Genomic DNA, 18906 nt, shown 5'->3' with positions numbered 1-18906 from the left:
AGTGATCTCTCGGGCTTGCAGAAAACAATCCTCAGTGGCATTGAGCACTGCTGAAGCTGAGTATATTGCTGCAAGTGTAGCTTCCAGAGAAGCAGTATGGCTTCATAAGCTTCTTGCTGGACTGTTTGGTCAACCATGGGATCCCACAGTCATTCACTGTGATAACCAGAGTTGCATTAAAATGTCTAACAATCTAGTGTTTCATGACAGGTCAAAACATGTGGAAACTCATTTTCATTATATTCGGGACATGGTACAAAGAGGTGCCATTCAACTGAAGTATGTCAACACTGATGAGCGGGTTGCGGATATTCTTACCAAGCCTCTAGCAAAAGTGAAGTTTGTGTACTTCAGGGATAGACTTGGTATTGTGGAAAATGAATCTCCAATTGAGAGGGAGTCTCTTGTGCAGTGATACCTTGTATTGTATAAATCCACCCTCTGCAGGAAATGTAAGGTGGTAATGTAAACTTCTCAGGGAGAAGCATAAACCATCCTCTGTGGGCAATGTAAGATGGTGTTGTAAATGTTAACCACCCTCTGCGGGCAATGTAAGGTGGTATTGTAAACTTCTCAGGGAGAAGTGTGATTATTAACCATCCTCTGCGAGCAATGTAAGATGGTATTGTAAATGTTAACCACCCTCTACGGGCAATGTAAGGTGGTATTGTAAACTTCTCAGGGAGAAGTATAAACTTAAAACCATCCTCTGCGGGCAATGTAATATGGTAAGCAAAGGATCCTCTCCACCCTCTGTGAGCAATGCAAGGTGGATCCAGTCTATGCTTGTGTGCAAGTTGGAAGATTATGATTATGATTCTATTCCCTAATTAAGAGGGAGTGTTGGTTGTAATTAGGGCCAACGGATTCCTATTGCCTTAGGCAACATTGGAATCCGCCCCCCTTTATATAGGGCTACACCCATCACCCTCGGCACTTAAGGTTGCTCGCCTCAAACTAATATATAACGCCTCCTTGATAGGGCCGACCCCATTAAGGCAAATTAATGGAAAGCAATAAAATAGTTTAAAGGTTAAAGGAGGCCGACATGATTAGGGATCTAATTGTCACCTATAAATGCATCACCTTCCTGTCATTTATATTAATCAAGTTTTTATGTAAGTAAAACAATCCTTGGTGAACAGCGAACTTTATCAAAGTCTTTTATAGAGGCAGCGAACTTCTTCATAGAGGCAGCGAACTTCATATAGAGGCAGTGAACTCCATAAGGATTGCAACCAGCAAATAGCGAACCTCACATGTTGTAGCAGATCCAAATAGGAGGGTGCGAACTTGATCTAACAGCAGCAAATCTTACCTTGAAGCCAGCGAACTCTATTAGAGACAGCAGATCATCATACAAAATTGAAGACTCCAATAAAAGGGTTGTAATCATATAAGGAGGACTATAACCTAATTATTCCTCCCTCATGGTGACTATAAAAGAAGATAAGTGTATAACATCCTATTGAATTCTAGTCATAAATCAAATCTGAGGATCCTTTGGCTGGGTTTTTCCTCCTAGGAGGTTTTCCCAGGGTAACTGTGCATTGTCTTTAGTTATTTTCATTTCCTTTATTATGCCTAAAGTTTGAAAACTAATTAGTTAATTAATCTAAATCTAATTTTCTGAATTTTATGCAACTGAAAGTACTAAAATTAACAATTTTCAAATAATGATGTCTCACTCATCCGAACTCCTTTTTTCGAGCATTTTTTTTTGTTTTGGGGTAGACTTTCGTGATCTGTATAGTGGTGCAGGAGTTTTTTGTTTTCCGGATACAAGTTTTTCGGAAATCATGAAATCCCGATTTTTACAACTTTGGAGGCTTCATTTGGACTCATATGGACTCCTTTTCAGGTGCTGTTTTTTTTTACGCACATAATTTTTCATCTGTTTTCATAATCTGTCATTTGTTTGTAGTGATTTTGAGTAGAAATTGTACTTTCAGTATTTGGTCATTTTTGGCTTATTTGGTACTTGCATTTTGCTTGGATCTCAGTTTAGAACACTAGCAGTATTTGTTGAAGTTTCTTATATCTCATTTTGAGAAGTTGTAAATTGAAATCAAAAGTCCACTTTGCCTTCTTTTGCAACTGGCCCATTGTATATGCACAAAGTATAAAGTGCCAAATCACCATTTGGGGGGGTGGGGGTTCTTAATTGTGTATTTTTGGGGGGGTGTCTTGTGTGATTGTGCCTCTCTCTATCTTGTGTTTTTTCATTTTGGTGCTATGGGTTCTCCTAAATTTCCACTTTTAACTCCTCATAATTATGCATCATGGAAGATTAAGGCATGGAGTAAACTAATGGAAAAAGGATTCATTCTGGAACTATTACAGCACCACCTGATCCTAAGGCTGATCCTAATGCCCAACTTAAATGGCTCACTAAAAATGCTATGGCAATTGGAACTTTTAGAAAGTATGTATCAGATGACCTCATTTTTCACATTGATAAGTGTATTACAATTAAAGAGGCTTGGGATATTTTTTCAGAAATTGTATGGTCAACTTGATGAGACTAACGGCTACAAGCTTGATAGTGAACTCACAACTTTGGATCCCAAGGATTTTGATACAATCCAAAATTATGTCACAAAAGCAAATGAGCTAAAAGCAAAGCCAAAGGATTGTGGAATTGACAAAAAGGATGCTGAATTGGTTTACAACTTGTTGGACAAGCTTCCTTCAGAGTATGTAGCCTTTGTATCTAGCTTTCACACCCATAGGTTAGCTCAAGGTTCCTCATACACATCTCCCTCATTTGATTCATTCACAGAGATGTTGATACTTGAGCAATCTAAGTTGACCAAGATGGGGATTCTCAAATCTTCAGTCACGAGCTTTGGTGGCTATTAAAGGGAATCAAAGCAATCAAGGAAAAGGCAAGAATCAAAAGCAACCTAAGTCAAAACCACAACAAGATAGAGCACAATTGTTGGCATATTTTTTATGATGATGTTGTGATTGTCATTGATGGACACGCACTTGCTTTGAGATCACTTTTTGTATGTATGAGTTATGCTCAACCGGTATTTGTTCCAACCGATATCATGTATTATAGTCTTTAGACTATCGGTGTTTTGCAGAAAAATGTTTACCGATCTCAAGCGGTATGAAGACCCAAAGAGGTTCGAGGATCCCAAAGCGGTACGAAGGATCAAAGCGGTTGTTATCATTTTTCCCAGTCTTCATTTTGACAAACCGGTAATCGGTTAAATGTATGAACCGGTATTACTCTGTGATGAGTTACCAACCGGTATTATTTTTGTGATGAGTTATCATCCACCGACACTTTGGCGGTGATTCTGTGTCATGTTACCAAATGTGTCCAGATGCACTGAACCTAGGAACTTGCAATGTAATCCTATTGGACCGACATGAAATCAGATTCCTTTATAAGGACATCATGTCGAGGGTTTTAGTTGTTGTTAGGGTTTTAGGTGGTTGATGAGGTTTTTGTAAGTGCGATCACAAAAGTAGATTAGGTCTGTGTGAAGAAACAGGGTGTGGAAATATTGAAGACTGAAGTAATGCTGAAATGCATTAACAAAGAGCTATCAAGGATCTAACCAAGCATACTGTGCTAGTATTTAGATCACTCACTTGTTGATTACTCACATCTTCGACAAGTCTGAAACCCTCAACTGGGTAGGCCTGACAAAGCCTTTGTAAATCCTCTAACAAGGTGGTTCACAACTGTGGATCTGAAATCCTCTCACAAGGTAGTCCTTAATCAGACTTATCTCCTAACAGAGATTGAGATTCCTAAGAGGATCTGTTCTGGTGAAGAACATTGTATGACCTTAACCGGTCTGGTTACTATTCTGCAGATAGTTACTTGTGAGTTTCATCTCACCGTGGTTTTTCCCATTTGGGTTTCCACGTCAAAATCACTTTTGTTATGGTGATTGTGCTCCTATGGGTGAATGCCTTATTTGTTGTTTGGTTTGCATTTGTCTTAACCGGTTTGTTAGTAAAACTGTTATACCGGTTTACTGCCAAACCGTTTAAGTGTTTGAGTTCAGTATTTTTTGGTATACTAATTCACCCCCCACCCCCCCCTCTAAGTATTCATCAACAATCTTCCTCTCCACAACAAGGTGATACACCATTCTCACCTAAGAGGAAATCATATAAGGATAATCTTTTTTGTGGATATTGCAACAAGTTAGGACATGATGAACATCATTGTTATAAGAAGGATATTGATGAGTTGAAGAATCTTCTTGAGAAGAATAGAATCAACCTACCTTCTAGAATGTCTACATCAGCTTCTTCCAAGGATAAAGGAAATGATCACTCTTTTGGGACAGATAAAAGAAAGGGACAAGCTCTTTGTGCTACTACAAGTCCTGATTCACGGAGATGGCTTCTAGATTCAGGGGCTTCTCATCATATGGCATCTTCGCAGTCTATGTTTTCTACATTTGAGCCTTGCCACATGCCACAGATTTTGATGGGCAATCACACATACATGGATGTGATTGGGAAAGGATCTATTGCCATTGGGGATAACTCCTTCCATGATGTGTTGTGTGTACCCCACTTAACAAACAATCTTCTTTCCATCTATCAAATCACACGCGAGTCAACTAGGAAAACTGTGGAGTTCACACTTGATTCAGTTATCACTAGAGACTTGGAGAGTGGAGCTATCATTTTGACTGGGGTGGTTGATCATGCATCTCGGTTGTACTCTTTTTCAAATTTTGGTCCTATTGATGAGGTTGATTCTTCCTATGTTGATGATTAAGATTTTGAGAACTTTGGGCACTTGAAATGGGGGATTCTCACCTGTGATCCCATTCTTGAGCCTTGAATTTCATATCCTCCTATTGATATCGCACCACCTATTGCACCTGATGATGCAGCTAGTGTGACAGTTTTGCCTTCTTGTGATTCAGTGCAGCAGGATATTCCATGTCTTCCACCTTCAGTTGATTGAGATGCCTACTTGACAGACATTGCAGGTTTGCTTTTGGAGTCCTACATGGCAGATTTGGGAGGCATCATTCATGACATTCATCTTCTCTTTGATGAAGATGATCCTTCTTCAATCGTTGCGAGGGATCACTCTGACCCTCTTGTGCATTCTCTACATGATCAATCTTTAGAGGTTGACATGATTGTGGATACTTTTGTACAACACTTGGAGGAGGTCTCTTTATCTTTTGAGGAGACATTAGTCTTTGGATATTGTTCTACATTCTTCTCCACTAGATCTTGGAGTGCCTTTTTCAGCAGTGTGGTGCAGTTTACCACCTTTGGAGGGGGTAACTTTCAGCATCGACATGGGGACACTTGAGCAGTTTTCAAACATTCCTTTCATCATGAGTATTTTTGCTTCATCTTCCTTTCATAGTTGGGGTGACTTTTTGGATCCAGCTTTGGTTTTTGTTTCTTCCTAAGGCGAGGAACGTGGTTCGACGTTCGTGGAGCAGTTTCTTCATTCATCTTCGACCTTCCATCATTGGTGCAGATTCCATATTGAGGGGGGGCTTCCTAGTCTCTCTTCTTCTTCTCTCATATGGGGGGGACTTTTTCCTCACATGGGGTTTTGTCCTTCACATACTTCTGTGAGAGTTCTTTGTATCTAGTTTTCATCTCTCTTTTGGGGGAGGGTTTTTTCCTATTGGGTTTTTCTCTCTTTCCCCGTTTTGTGAGAGATTTCATTGCATTGGTTTGAATGCATTTGCATTTGTACATGGGTACCTAACATAGCCTCGTAGCCGGGACCCATCTTCCATTGCTTAGTTGCATTGTAGACTTTAGTGCATTCCCCTAACTTGCACTTAAGGGGGGGCATTGATGTAAATAATTATTCATCTTGGATATTATTACACCTTACTTAAGTTTACTTAGGAAATGCATTTCACAGTAGTTTGGGTATAAACACTTGGGTGTTTGTGCCACATTGGGATAGTGTAGGAGAATTTCCACCTCATGTGGAATATAATATTGTTTCTCCTACCTACCCTTGTTTCTTATTGAACCACATGTCATGTTTGTGTGCTCACATATCCATATAGCCTTGCCTATATCAGCAGACTCATATTCATTGTATGTAACGCTTGATTATCCAGTTGATCAGTATTTTCATCTTGATAGAATACAGTTTATTCCTATCATCTATTTTGTTCTCTCTTATTTGTGCTTTCCATTGCCTCTTGATCTTGGCAAAATCTCACAAAAATTAATTAAAAGTTCTCGCATGCATTGGGGAGTTATATTTTGGGGAAATTGTTATAATATGCTTTTTGAAGAAAAAGGGGGGGCTCTTGCCGTGACGTTTTACTGTGTGCATAAATATTCTGAAAATGGAGTTTTGAAAAAATTTGGGAAAAACTGGTTTGAAAGGAGGAAATTCGGGAAAAATTCATAAGAGGATACAAGGAAAAGAGTTGGTAGTTTTCTTTCTTGGAGCTTTCTGGATCTTGTTGGCTTTATTTGGCGAAGCTATGGATTTCACTTTGGGAATTTCGTTTCATCTCTATGTTATTTATGATATAGCGTTTGGAGGTAGGAACTTTGATCTATTTTTCCCTTCAACATTTCATTGAAAGTTTTTCAAAGAAATCTGGAATTTTTTTTTTTCATTGGGGGTTTATGGATTTCTTAATGATAACTCCGAGTTTATTTTGATTTCTCAGAAAGATTCAATTTGTGATCTTGTTTTTGTAATTCTTCCATGATCTTCGGTTAAAAAAAAAATTGGCGAAAGAACATATTTAAGGGTGTATTTGTGCATGTGGATTCTTGGATTTAAAAGGATTATAATTTCTTCTCCCTGGAGTATTTTTTTTGTGATTCCTTGTCTATTTGTTTTGATATATATATATATACACAAATTTGAACTAAGAATTATTATTTTCTTATTAAACCGTTGTCTGCGAAAATTATTTTAAAATCTTTGTGCTCTGTATTTTGTTTGGGGTGTCGTGGCACACCCACGGGGGTGGAAAACCCCACCCACCGTGAGCTACCCACCGTGGTGGGGAATCCACCCACGAGTTCAATTCATTATTATAAAAATATAAATACTTTTATATAGGTATTTTGAAGTTGGTTAAATGATTAAAGAGACATATACATATTTTAATTTGGAAAATGTAGTTTATTTTGTTAAGATAGTAAAAAGGCAAAATAGTTATATTATGGGATAAATACAACTAGGCTTTGATAAAGATAGAATAAAGGATTAAATTTGATATTTTTTTAAGATTAATAGATTTGAGTATAGAGTTACAGTTTGTGAAATATATATATATATGCATGTTTTTAGTTAAATATAGACTTATTTGGAAATTAGATATAGTTTTGAGAAAGTAAATGTATTTAGGTTCATTCATATATTATTTCTTATTATTTACTAATCATGTGATTCTGCTTAGGATTATTTATACGCATATGTTTTCATATGAACTTGGGTAATCTTTATTTAATATGCAATTGATCAAATATAATAAAAGCAAATTTGCAGGAAAGGATTAAAATGTTTGTGAAATAATATGATGTCAGTAAATTGAGCTATTGGATTAAAGGAATCAATGTTGATTTGGAACTATTTGATGTATAAGTGTTAATATGATCTCTTTGGTAGATTGAATGAACTCTTTTGTATTTGGCATCATGAGACCTTGCTTTTGCTTTTGGATCTTGTCTTTCATTATGGGGATACTCAAATGTATGGTTTTATGTATTTGATTTCCAGAGACTTAGGAAGGGGGTTTATGGATTCTTTATTGTAATCATGCTTTTCTTTTGATGACAACTATTCAAGTCTTGTATGTTTTTGATGTTGGATGGTGTTTTTCCTGTTGTCCTCATTTTTGAAATTCCAAAAATGTGACAACCCTTACAAAATTTTGGTTTAAATGGATCGTTTTTGTCTCCAAGGCACGTTTTACGAGATACAAAACTCACATTTGTTAGTGTCAAATCATTGGGGGTGTCTTTGCCATCATTGTCCAAGTTTTGGTGAGTTTTGGTCTTCTTTTTCCAATCTTTTTGTGAAAATTGAGGTTTCAGAGCAGTCATTGCAGGTGAAGATTTTACTCTTGAGGCACGCTTCCCGAGGGAAAAAATATTTTTTGTTGAATTGAACTGATCTTCCGTCCATCCTCGATTCACGTTTCAAATTCAATTGCATTTTGAGTTCATTTGCTATGTTTTTTCTTCAATTTCGGGGTTTTTCTTCTTGACTTCAGGAGGGAAATTTTCCTTTGATTGCAAGTTTTAATTTTCTCTTGTTTTAGTGTTGTAGGGAAATTTTTAAAAAATTACAAGTGCACCTTATTTAAAACTTGTCACTTGTAACTTACTTTTTATTTCCCTATTACATGTTTTATGTCCTTTAAGTTGTTTTTATCTTAAAACTTGAAAAAGGGATTTTATTTCCCTATCTTTTTGTCAAAGTCATTTTAAACTTGTAAAGGGGATTTTATTTCGCTATTACAAGTTATTTTGACATGTCTTTTTGTTCTTTCCTCTCAAAAACCCGAATTCACCTAAGTGATGAAAAGTGAAAGATTTAAAATTTGTAGGTGGGTTTTTAAAACCCGATTACATGGCTTTTGCAAATAATTTTCACTTGTAGTTTCTTGCCAAGAACCCGACCTGCCTTTCCCTCGAAGGAGTTCAATTTTGGAAGAGTTTGAATCCGATTTTTGTGGAATAATCCATGAAATGAGGGACGTGTGTCATCTTTGAAGCGTTTTTGCTGCATCTTGGGCCATGTTTTTTGCCAAATGGAAGGCATTTTGTTGTTCATTTGCCACATTTTTTACCTACTTTCAATCCATTTTTTCAGCATGTATGGAGGCATTTTTGGTCTCCTAACCTAAGCAATTCATCTCTTTGCTTCCATGTGGCTTGCTAGGCGTATTGACCCGTTCTTTCTCCTCCTTGGAGGCCGTTTTTGGTGCTTTTGGTTGAAACTCGACTTTGCTTGGGACGTGGCAATGGTTTTCAATGATTTAGTTTTGCTCTCTATTTAAAGAGTTGGCTCTTCCTTTCATCTCTTTGAAGGGCATTCAATCAATCTACCAAAGAGATCATATTAACACTTATACATCAAATAGTTCACTGCGAAATAAAATCAGTTTTGCTTTGTTTTCTTTTTAGGTTGTTTTTCATTTCCTTGTTTGATTATGATAGATGTTTGTTTTTCTCTTGTTTCAGTTCGATTTTTGTGAGAGGTCTTCCCTTTCTTTCCAATCTTGAATGCAATTTGAGGAATGCATTGTCTTTCCCCTTACATTTTTCCCTCTTTAATTGCATTCGGGTTTTTAAAATCCAATTGCAAGTAAGATGAAAAAGTTAATTTTTCCCCTTTGGTTGAAAAGACTTAATCGTCTTTTGCCAAAACTTCAAGTTTCAAAGTTGTAAAGAAGCTTGTCTTTCCAATTTCGGGTTATAAAAATATGAGTCTGAGTTTGCATACTATGATTGTAACTTAATCTAATCTAGAGTTTAGGAGTTGTTTTACCTTCTACAGTACCATTCACAACAATTAATTGAGATTAACTCCTAATAAGAGGCAGACTTGAATGTGTTACCATCATATTTGGATATTTGCAGAGAAGTTAAGGCATGCTCAATATTGTGTAACAGCAGGTTAATGTGTTTGTAACATATACACCTTGATATTCACACTTAGCTTTAAGCTATACCATTTTCTCTCAATTGATCACAGATTCTAGTCACAGTTTGCTTGCTTATGTAGCTCGGATTCGAAGATGAATGTGCTATATCATGAAGGATTTTCCAATAGTATTATGTGACTTTAACATTTGTGTTATGGAGTTATTCATGTCGAACAACCTATTGACGTGTCTAAAGTGGCATCGCTGCAACTCTATCCGGCCAATGCAGAATAGAATGATCTCGCTGAGTATCCTATCCTCTCTTGTGTAAGGAAGCCCTAATGCTGCTTTTAATAGATCAAAGGGGACAACCTCAAGGTTCCAAATGTTGGTTCTTGATTGCAGGATAACTCAGTGATTGATGTGATTTGTTGGGAGCACAAGGGGTCTTACAATTTGCAACAAGATGGTCCACTGCAATTCTCGAACTGCGAAATAAAATCAAAAGGGAAGGGTTTAGGACACCTAAGGATAGTGATGATAACAGTTGATGCAGTAGGTAGACAGATTTCGATAAACAAATTCTTGTTTTTGCCAGAGATACACTCACAACTAGACAAGAACTGTGCAATCTCCAAGGGATGAAGGATTTTCAAACCGGAGACATTCATTTAGGCACCCAATTCTAGTGCAACCTAAGATGAACACCTGCATTTGAACTAAGCACAGTTTAGGTTCAGACTAACCATGCATGGTGACCTGCAATCAGTAGGCCACCAATGGTATGAACCTGAAATGCATCAAATACCCCTCCACACTATACCATTAATATCCCTACACTCTAATATTAAACAGCTGAAAGAAACTATGCAAACAAACTAAAACCAAAATGATAAACACCAAATCAATGTCCATATAATGATTTCAGCTACTTATTACAACAATTTCTGCAGTAGTTCTACTCTACTCCTAATCTAAAAACTGAAATCTAACAACCTAACTAGAGTCTAACTATCTAACTCAAAAATCTAACCCTTTACAAAAGAAAGGCCTCTGCCTTTTATAGAATTTACAATTTGAACCGGTGGCCAGGATGGATTGCATCCAAGGGCCCTAATTTATTCCACAAAATAACGCTGCCCATACCTACTTAATTCTTAGTTATCCCTTCAACCACAATTCCAACTACCTACAACTATTTGGCTTCAATTTGGGTATATCCGATAGTTGAACATAACTGACCTGTGTCTCTTTGTTTTATAATATCTTGAGTGGGACCCACAAGTATCTATTTACAATAAAAGACTTTCAGTCTCTCAAACTGAATTTCTGGGATTTCTTCCAGCAGTGTATCCTTCGGGGAATGCGCAATTTGGTAGCATTCGAAGTGTTCTTCGATCTTTAATGGCACTGGTGGATTTCAACTTTGTGGCTCAGGTGACACACTTCTCAATGCTTGGTTTTGCGCTCTGTGGTGCGATCCTGCATTTCCTCTTCTTGGTGTCGATCGTGATCATGACTCCTTGACATTTCAGGTTTTCTCCTGGTTCCTCCCGACGATGCCTTCCAGCAAACAATCAATTTCACCTTTAATCAATCAATTTGAAAAATTAATTAAATTAATTTTAACAAACATTAAATTTTAAAGCGACATTGGGCTTCGTCCTGTGGGGTTCGAGCTTGAGAAGCTCTTTGTGAGATGTATCTTTTAAGTGCCTCTCTTCGAACATGAAATCTCAATTCTTCGTCCTGATTCATTCTCCAAATTAGACGAGATTCAGGCCTGAGAGGTGAACTGCGAGATGTTAAGTTTAAATGTTTTCGCCTTCTCTTTCGGATTTCGGGACCTTTAGGCAAGTTGAGAGATGTTGTGCTTCCTCTGAGCGAATTTCAAATGCCTTCGTTAGATCCTTAGCTGAATTTGAAGTTAGGATGCCTGTACTTTCACCTCCTTCAGTTTTCGGTTAAGGAAATGGTATTGGCAAACTCAGACTTTAGATTGAGCTACAAGGGCGTGATACTTACAAAGTTCGGCCTTCTTGATTAATACACGAGACGTCTTTAAAAGACCTTCTCCTGGATTATCGATGCTTAGAACTATTCTACAAATTCGGTTCTTTATGTGTTTTGGCAAAGTCGGCCTTATACATTTTGCATGATTTGAACTCTTTGAAGTTTTCGGCTCAATAGCTTAAAATGCGTACTTAGGCTTTTGAACCTTCCGGCCTGGAGGAAGTGTTTGGGCAACTTTGAGTGATGCCATCTTCGGACTATTGACTCATTTATGCAAGAGTTTTAACGGTTTTTGGGTTAGGAATTCGCATTTGTGTAGAATGCGCAATTTTATTTTAATGCCTCCCCATTATAAAATTTGGGCTATTAGACTATTTGGTGACCCTTAACGTATTTCGGCTCACAGAGCTCTTTTGTGAACTCAAACTCACACTTCAGCCTGGGAGGCCAATTTTGAAATTATCTCCTTACCATTTCGAGCTAGTAGGCCGAATTGTGAACTTGGAATTTTCGGGTCTAAAGAAGATTTTGAGAGTTTTAAGTCCTTTTCACATTTTCGGTTTATGAGTCGATTTTGCCTTTAAGCGAAATTTTGGGTTTAACGTTTCATTTGCAAACTCGATTTTCTTCTTGATTTTCGGCTTAGTGAGCTAGGCAATTTGCGAATTTCGACCTGGCTATAGGTTTTTGGCCTAAAGGAAGACTTTGTGAGCTTTCGTTTTTCGCCCTACTTAACCAATTTGAGAGCCCCTTCTCCATATTTTGGCTTGAAATAATGTTTTGTGCAACTTTCACTTGATCGACTAAGGATAAAAATTCAGCTTAATGAAGAGTTTTGTCTCGCATTTTGGGCTTGGATATCCTTTTCGCCAATTTCAGCTTGAAAGCGGAGTTTGCAACTTTTTCTCATATTTCGAGGTTTTAGGCCGATTTGTGAGCCTGCACGATTTTAGATACTTATCACTTTTCGGGCTAAATGCTTACTATGTGAACTTGCAAACCTCCTATTATTTTCAGCATTGTTGGTCTTTCTACATGATTTGTCTCCTTATTTTCGGCTGCGGAGAAGACGGCGCAATTTTGAATGATTTTGGCCTCCAAGGAGATTGCACGATTTGAACTCTCACCCCATTTTCGGATTATGAGGAAGTTTTTTGAACTTCGCGATTATTTTTTTTAGCCTATTTCATTCTCGGCTTACAAGGCTATTCTGCAAACTTCGGGCTCTAAGGGGATTTGGTGATTGTCGACGGTCTAGAAGAAGACATTTGAATCACAAAGCACAAATAACCCACACTCAACGCATTAATAGCAATGAAAGGCTCTAACTTGACTGAACTATTACGGCACTCCTTTGTCTCACCAAGACAATGGGGGATGGGGGGAGAGGGGTCCCCGGTCAAAGACGGGGATGGGGTGCAAAATGCACAACACAACCATTTGAAGACTAAATTATTGAAGGGATTTCTACAATATATGAATTGTGTTTCTAGATTTAACTAATCAATAGTCTAATGTAAATGGTACTTCATAGAATTTGATAATGATTTATGGAATTAATTTTCATTCTTGAAAAGTGTGTTGTCTAGAAGGATTATCTACCAAGGCTACATAACATTCATCTGATTTTGTCATTGCATGCACTCTAATTGTACAGCTTGTCGCCAGTGAGTGTGATCCATTTGATTATCGCTTGCATAACAATCATGTATGCTCTCACCCTACCCATTCTAGGATCTCAATGATCAAAAAGTGCTAGGGTTTGTGCTCTCATATTGAGAATTTGTAAACTTAGCTAATTTCCTAGTTGGGGATATTACATCAAAACTGCACTTTTGGGCATCGACATCCCTATTGATGCTAGAGAGTTGAAACCGAAGTCCATCTTCTAGTCTACCATGGTTCATTCCAACAACCAAATACAAGTTTCAGTCACTTAAAAAAATGCATTTTTAACATGTTTCTTTTCATTTGCTAGTTCATGGTCTAGCTCTTTGTCATGCCTCCCTTTTAATTAAGCTAGGGAAATAATTAAATAATGTTTTAAGTTGTCCAAATAATTTTATTTTGTTTTAAAAGGGCAACTTATTATTATTTTAAACAGAAAGTTCCAACCTAATGTTATAAAGTGGACCTATATTTAAAAGAGCTCTCTAGACACTTCCCAAATATGTTTTGGAGGAAAATAAATAAATAAATAATATTCATTAACCGTTTCTTGAAGATCAAGCACTTGGTGTTCATCTTTTGGTTGAATAATGAAAACCCTCTCGGTATCAAAATTGGAGGACAAAAGCCTCTTGATTTCCGAATCAGATTTTTGGGAAAAAATTCCCATATCAATTAGAGGTGATTCCATGTTGGAATTGCATGTGTAGATTGAATATTTGATGAGCATATAAAAGATTTTAGAAGCGTGCCAAGATACTAAATAACTTTTCAGGTTTCTTGTTTTGTATTTTATAGTTTTTGTTGTGAGTTTTCGAATTCTATATTTGATATAAGCTTGAGCTGATTTTAAGAATATTATACATATTGGTGTCTAGAAGCAAATAATAGTAATATATTTTTGTACTGGTCATACTCTTTATTACCATCTTTTAATTCTATTGGCTGCACCTTTAATATTTTCTACTGAGTCAATGGTTAGAACTATTGTATATATGTGGAATGAAGTTATGAATGACATTAATTTACTGCTAGCAGTTGTATAAAATGGAAGGAGCCATAACAATTTTTTTGACCTTTTGTCCTTTATGTGTTGTAAATTAAGGATTGAAGCTTATTAAGAGTAAACGTTTGGTTGTCAACCAATCTCAAAAGGAGATTGCGAAATTTGAAGTTGATTTGCTTATACTTTTATTAAGTTGTAAAATTTGAGGACTCTTATTATATGAAGTCGGGTGTTACACATATTTGATAACTTTATCACTTGCTTGGGCATGTAGGGAAAACAATTGTTAGCGTTCACATTTTTGTTAGAATAATAGGATACATAGAAAAGTATTTGTTAGTTTGTTTAGAAGCTTGTATATTTGCGTGTGTTTGTTATAGTTTAGTTATTTGTTATCCCATAATGTAAGGGATTTGTTACGGGAGTTCTCCTATAATATAGGAGATCTAATTCCTATGTATTGGCATATGTAATGTCTATTGAATAAGAAGATGAAGCACCTTATTATTGTGTTTTTTATTATTCTGAGTTCTATTTGTGTCTATCCATATTTCTAATATGGTATCAAAGCCAAATCTATAAAGTTGCATTTGTCATTCCGGCGGGTGCCACGTGCTGCCTAGCATGTCTTTGAAGAGGAGCACTAGGAGGTTATACATGCATCGGAGGAATGCTCATGAACATAAATTGCAGGTCGTTGGACTTTATGGCAAAGCTGTAGTAGGTCTGCTTGTTCATACTTCATACTCTTGTCACACTTGGTGACTAACTGCATGCCAAGACGCCACGAGAAGTGCCTGCCATCCTATCATATATAGTTGGGTGGCCATTGTCCTTCATTAACGGCTCAATGATATTCTTAGTGCATTATTCATTTCCTTGACTAGCGCTTAATCGCGTAGCTTGCATCAATCATTGTTCACATTGTTGGATCGGGCATTCAAACTGATATCTGCATTCTACCATATCTATGTGGGACCCGTCTATTAGCTATTAGATTGGCATCCTTAGCCAGTTAACTTCGTATCTCAATGTTAGGCGGTTTTATCAATGAACAGGCATTGTTTGATTTGGTTGGTGGACGACTTTGTTAGCAATGGTCGACCTTTCTCCTTGACTCATGCCTCAACATCATTGCTTTTGCCAAAATAGTGGTGACCTACAATTTGTGGAGATTACATGGCCAGCAAGTTCATCGCATCTGGTTGGTGCAAAGTTCTTTGAAGAACTTGAGGCATCTTAGTCACATATCCTGAGATTTTGGCAATGTGGCAAGCTGTGTAGGATTGTGGTGGAGGAAATTCTTGTAGCCCACCAGTTTGAAGCTCCCTTCTTTCCTATGACCACTGATCAACTTCTCTTCTTTGCGGAATTCAGATCAAATTTGTACAGAAATGGGTAGGTTTGCTGGAGCTTGAATTTATATCCTCGTGACTGAATAATTATGCCAAAACATTGCTCGGTCTTTGTTGCCATAGCATTGATTCATTCCAATCTGTGTAGGGTGTTTTTATTATTTTTTATGGTGAATTTGGTTAGCAAATACACTTTGTCTAGTTGAAGGCATTCATTTGATTTTTTATTCAATATGATTGGAATAGATGTTAAGTTGTCAAAGCAAGTCAAGTCCAGAATGTATTATTTTAGAATAGGGTCCATGTTCACAAGTTATTAATGGTCATGTTATCAAAAGTGTTATAGTCTAGGTCCATTATCGGTTGAGCCCGACACCTTTGATTAAAAGAGTAGTCATGGATAAATTAAGTTTCATCGAGAAATTCAATGGTAGAGATTTTCATACATGGCAGATATAGATGCCACTACACTTGATAGAAAAAGCTCTTTGGGATGTTGTCAAACCAAACTCAATCATACCAACTGATGCAAATGAACTCATGAAGTGGAATATCAAAGATCAGAAAGCTTTGGGAACATCAATATTCCATCTCTAGTTGCAGTGAAAATTTCCTTTCGAGATCGAGTGACACAATCATCAACAATTTCTATGTGTGGGTTATTTTCTTATGTTAATCCCCTAGTGTAAAATATTGTAATGAACAAAAGCACTAGTATAATGCAGTTCATGGATCTTGAAAGGGTTTGTGGGAGGATCCAGAAAACCATATGAGGTGAACCAATGAGTGAATTCTTGTTCATGTCCAGGTTTGTGGTAAACCTGTGTGAAAACCATGAAAGGTTGATGGGAGGTGCCTTTCTTTTTGAATCAAGATCACAATCCACAAGAGTTGGGCTTACTGCAGATGAAGGGTGTGAGTTCTTACCATGTTCACACTAAGGGGGGGAATGTTGGGAAAATTATTGTTAGTGTTCACATGTTTGTTTCAATTATAGGATACATAGAAAAGTATTTGTTAGTTTGTTTAGGACCTTGTATATTTATGTGTGTTTTCTATAGTTTCCTTATTTGTTATCCCATGTTGTAAGGGATTTGTTACGGGAGTTCTCCTATAATATAGGAAATCCAATTCCTATATATTGGCATATGTAATGTCTATCGAATAAGAAGATGAAGTGGTGTTGAAAATATAATTTAAATAAGACTGCCATACTCTTAAAAAGAGTAATTAATATTTGAATCTTGGCTTCCTTACTTTAATCAATGGTAATTGCAGATTTTGAAGCTGTTCAAACAAATAATATTCTAGACTACCATATATTCTCAAATGCAACAGTACAAGTCAAGCAATGATGTGAATTCTTAATTATGGTTTTAATATCACACCTTCACAAATATGTTTTTGCTGTTTGGTATTTATATTTGAGGATTTTTTGTAGTTAATCAGTCTTTTAGATCATTGAGAATATTTGTGTTTAATGTTAGAATATCAGTGTACACTTCAGATTATTCATTAAATCTAAACAAATACATTAGAAGAGAAACCAAGTTGATAGATTACTTTGTTAGTACACACCATTTAAACTAGGGTTTCCAAAACTAAAGTTCCATCCACTACCAAAATTTAATCAGATGTATGTTTGCATACATACTTAAACAAGATTCAATTAGAACAAATCAGTTTTCAGAAATTATCAACCTGCAACTTTTTGAAATAGAAAGTGCTGCTGATTTCATATCTGTTTGCAGTCGATCCATCAAACTCTCTTTTGTAAGGCGGTATTCCACATTCCCTGTGAAAGAAAGATAAGGTGGAACCGCTTAGTCATTCAGTAAATGTTTATCTTAGTTGAAAGCTTTATCTTTAGCACTATATAAGAATAAACAATATAACAATGGGATGACATCTCAACACTAGTACTTACTTTCCTTTATCTGGAAACAATTTGAGAGCCAAATCAACATGGAAATCATAAACTAAAAGACAGATTTCTAATTTATTTATTTGTTGCAGTCACAAAGAACCAAAAGTTATTCTATTTGTTCATTAGATTCTTGCACAAAGAATTTCATCCTCAGTTTAAGTTACCAACTGAGGCTTGAAACATGTATGGCATTTGTCTGTGCAAGCTTTTGAGAAAAAGAATGCTCCCTGAGATTAAGAGAGGGAACCAGAAGATAAGTAAGAACCAACAAATCACAATCATTTTTTACATATTCTCGAATTGATGGCATATTCACATATTCATGCACTAGCCTCATATAATGAAGTTGTCTGCGTTATACCATAAGCATAGAGAATCATATGGATAAATCTAATCAAGAATATGACCCAAAAGAAAAGCCCTGTCAAAGAAAAATTATCAGTAAAATTTGTAAATTGCATGGCTTACACACCAGTGCCTACTCCCCATGAGACCAACTGTCTAGCATTTTTTTATATGTACATCTTGTTATGATCATGGTAACATTACCCAAGAAAAACCCACGGCACATTATAGAATAGCCCATAAGCTTTTCCAAGGCTTTTCAAGAAAATTACCCCCATTCGCTTATAAAACCTGGTTTTTTCATTTACATCTCAATTTTTCAAAACGTTGCTCCAGAATAAGACTGTTTCAAAGAATAGGCCAACAGGTAGTAGGTGATCAGGGTTGTCAGCAAATTAGCACATACCTTATGCATTGTTGTTTTTAGTTTTCCAATTTCTTTTAGATCTTCAAGCTGCCACACAAGAGACATAAGCCTTGCAAAGGTTTTTTTTTTGTTTAAATTCAAATTTTATTACTTCTTTGAGTCGTGGTGAGGGTTTAAAAATTGAAACTTCATTAGGTGTTAAACTTGAAAGTTTAAGTTTTTAAAGTTTTGAACTTGAAATTTAAGTTTAAACCCCAAAGTTTTAGATTTTTAGTATTCAACGTTCAATAAATTCAAATTGCTGGCACACACTAATAGGACAGAAATTTGGCCATTAATTGATAATAGGGATTTGGCTGTCCTGAATGAGGCATATAATAATCGTGATTGTAGTTGAATAGAGGAGAACCGTGATACAAGGGCATTGACTTCACATTCTATAGCCTAGAGGCATCATATGCTAATTATGTTTTGAAATTCTGTTTATGCTTTAAGACTTGGATTGCAATGGGTATTTGATTGAAAATTTGACAGTAACTAGCAAAATCGAACATATTCTTTATTTATGTCTTATATTTATTTCTATTTGGCCCACTATATTTGGCATGAAATAACAATTACAGCTTCTTCTTTTT

At 36.4% G+C, this 18906-nt stretch overlaps 1 protein-coding gene across 2 annotated transcripts in view; it reads right to left on the bottom strand.

The window, feature by feature from the left end:
* The window catches only part of LOC131051811 (putative uncharacterized protein YDL057W), a 204888-nt gene that overhangs the window by 63295 nt on the left and 122687 nt on the right, over positions 1–18906 (bottom strand). For both annotated transcript variants that reach the window (XM_057986418.2, XM_057986417.2), the window contains one exon: positions 17334–17427. In XM_057986418.2, the coding sequence (XP_057842401.1) occupies positions 17334–17427 (94 nt within the window). The remainder of the gene's footprint in view (positions 1–17333; positions 17428–18906) is intronic.

This window comes from Cryptomeria japonica, chromosome 1 (genome assembly GCF_030272615.1).
Source record: "Cryptomeria japonica chromosome 1, Sugi_1.0, whole genome shotgun sequence".
Taxonomy (NCBI): domain Eukaryota; kingdom Viridiplantae; phylum Streptophyta; class Pinopsida; order Cupressales; family Cupressaceae; genus Cryptomeria; species Cryptomeria japonica.
Note: the sequence above shows the minus strand (reverse complement) of the source record. Positions and strands in the feature narration are given on the sequence as shown.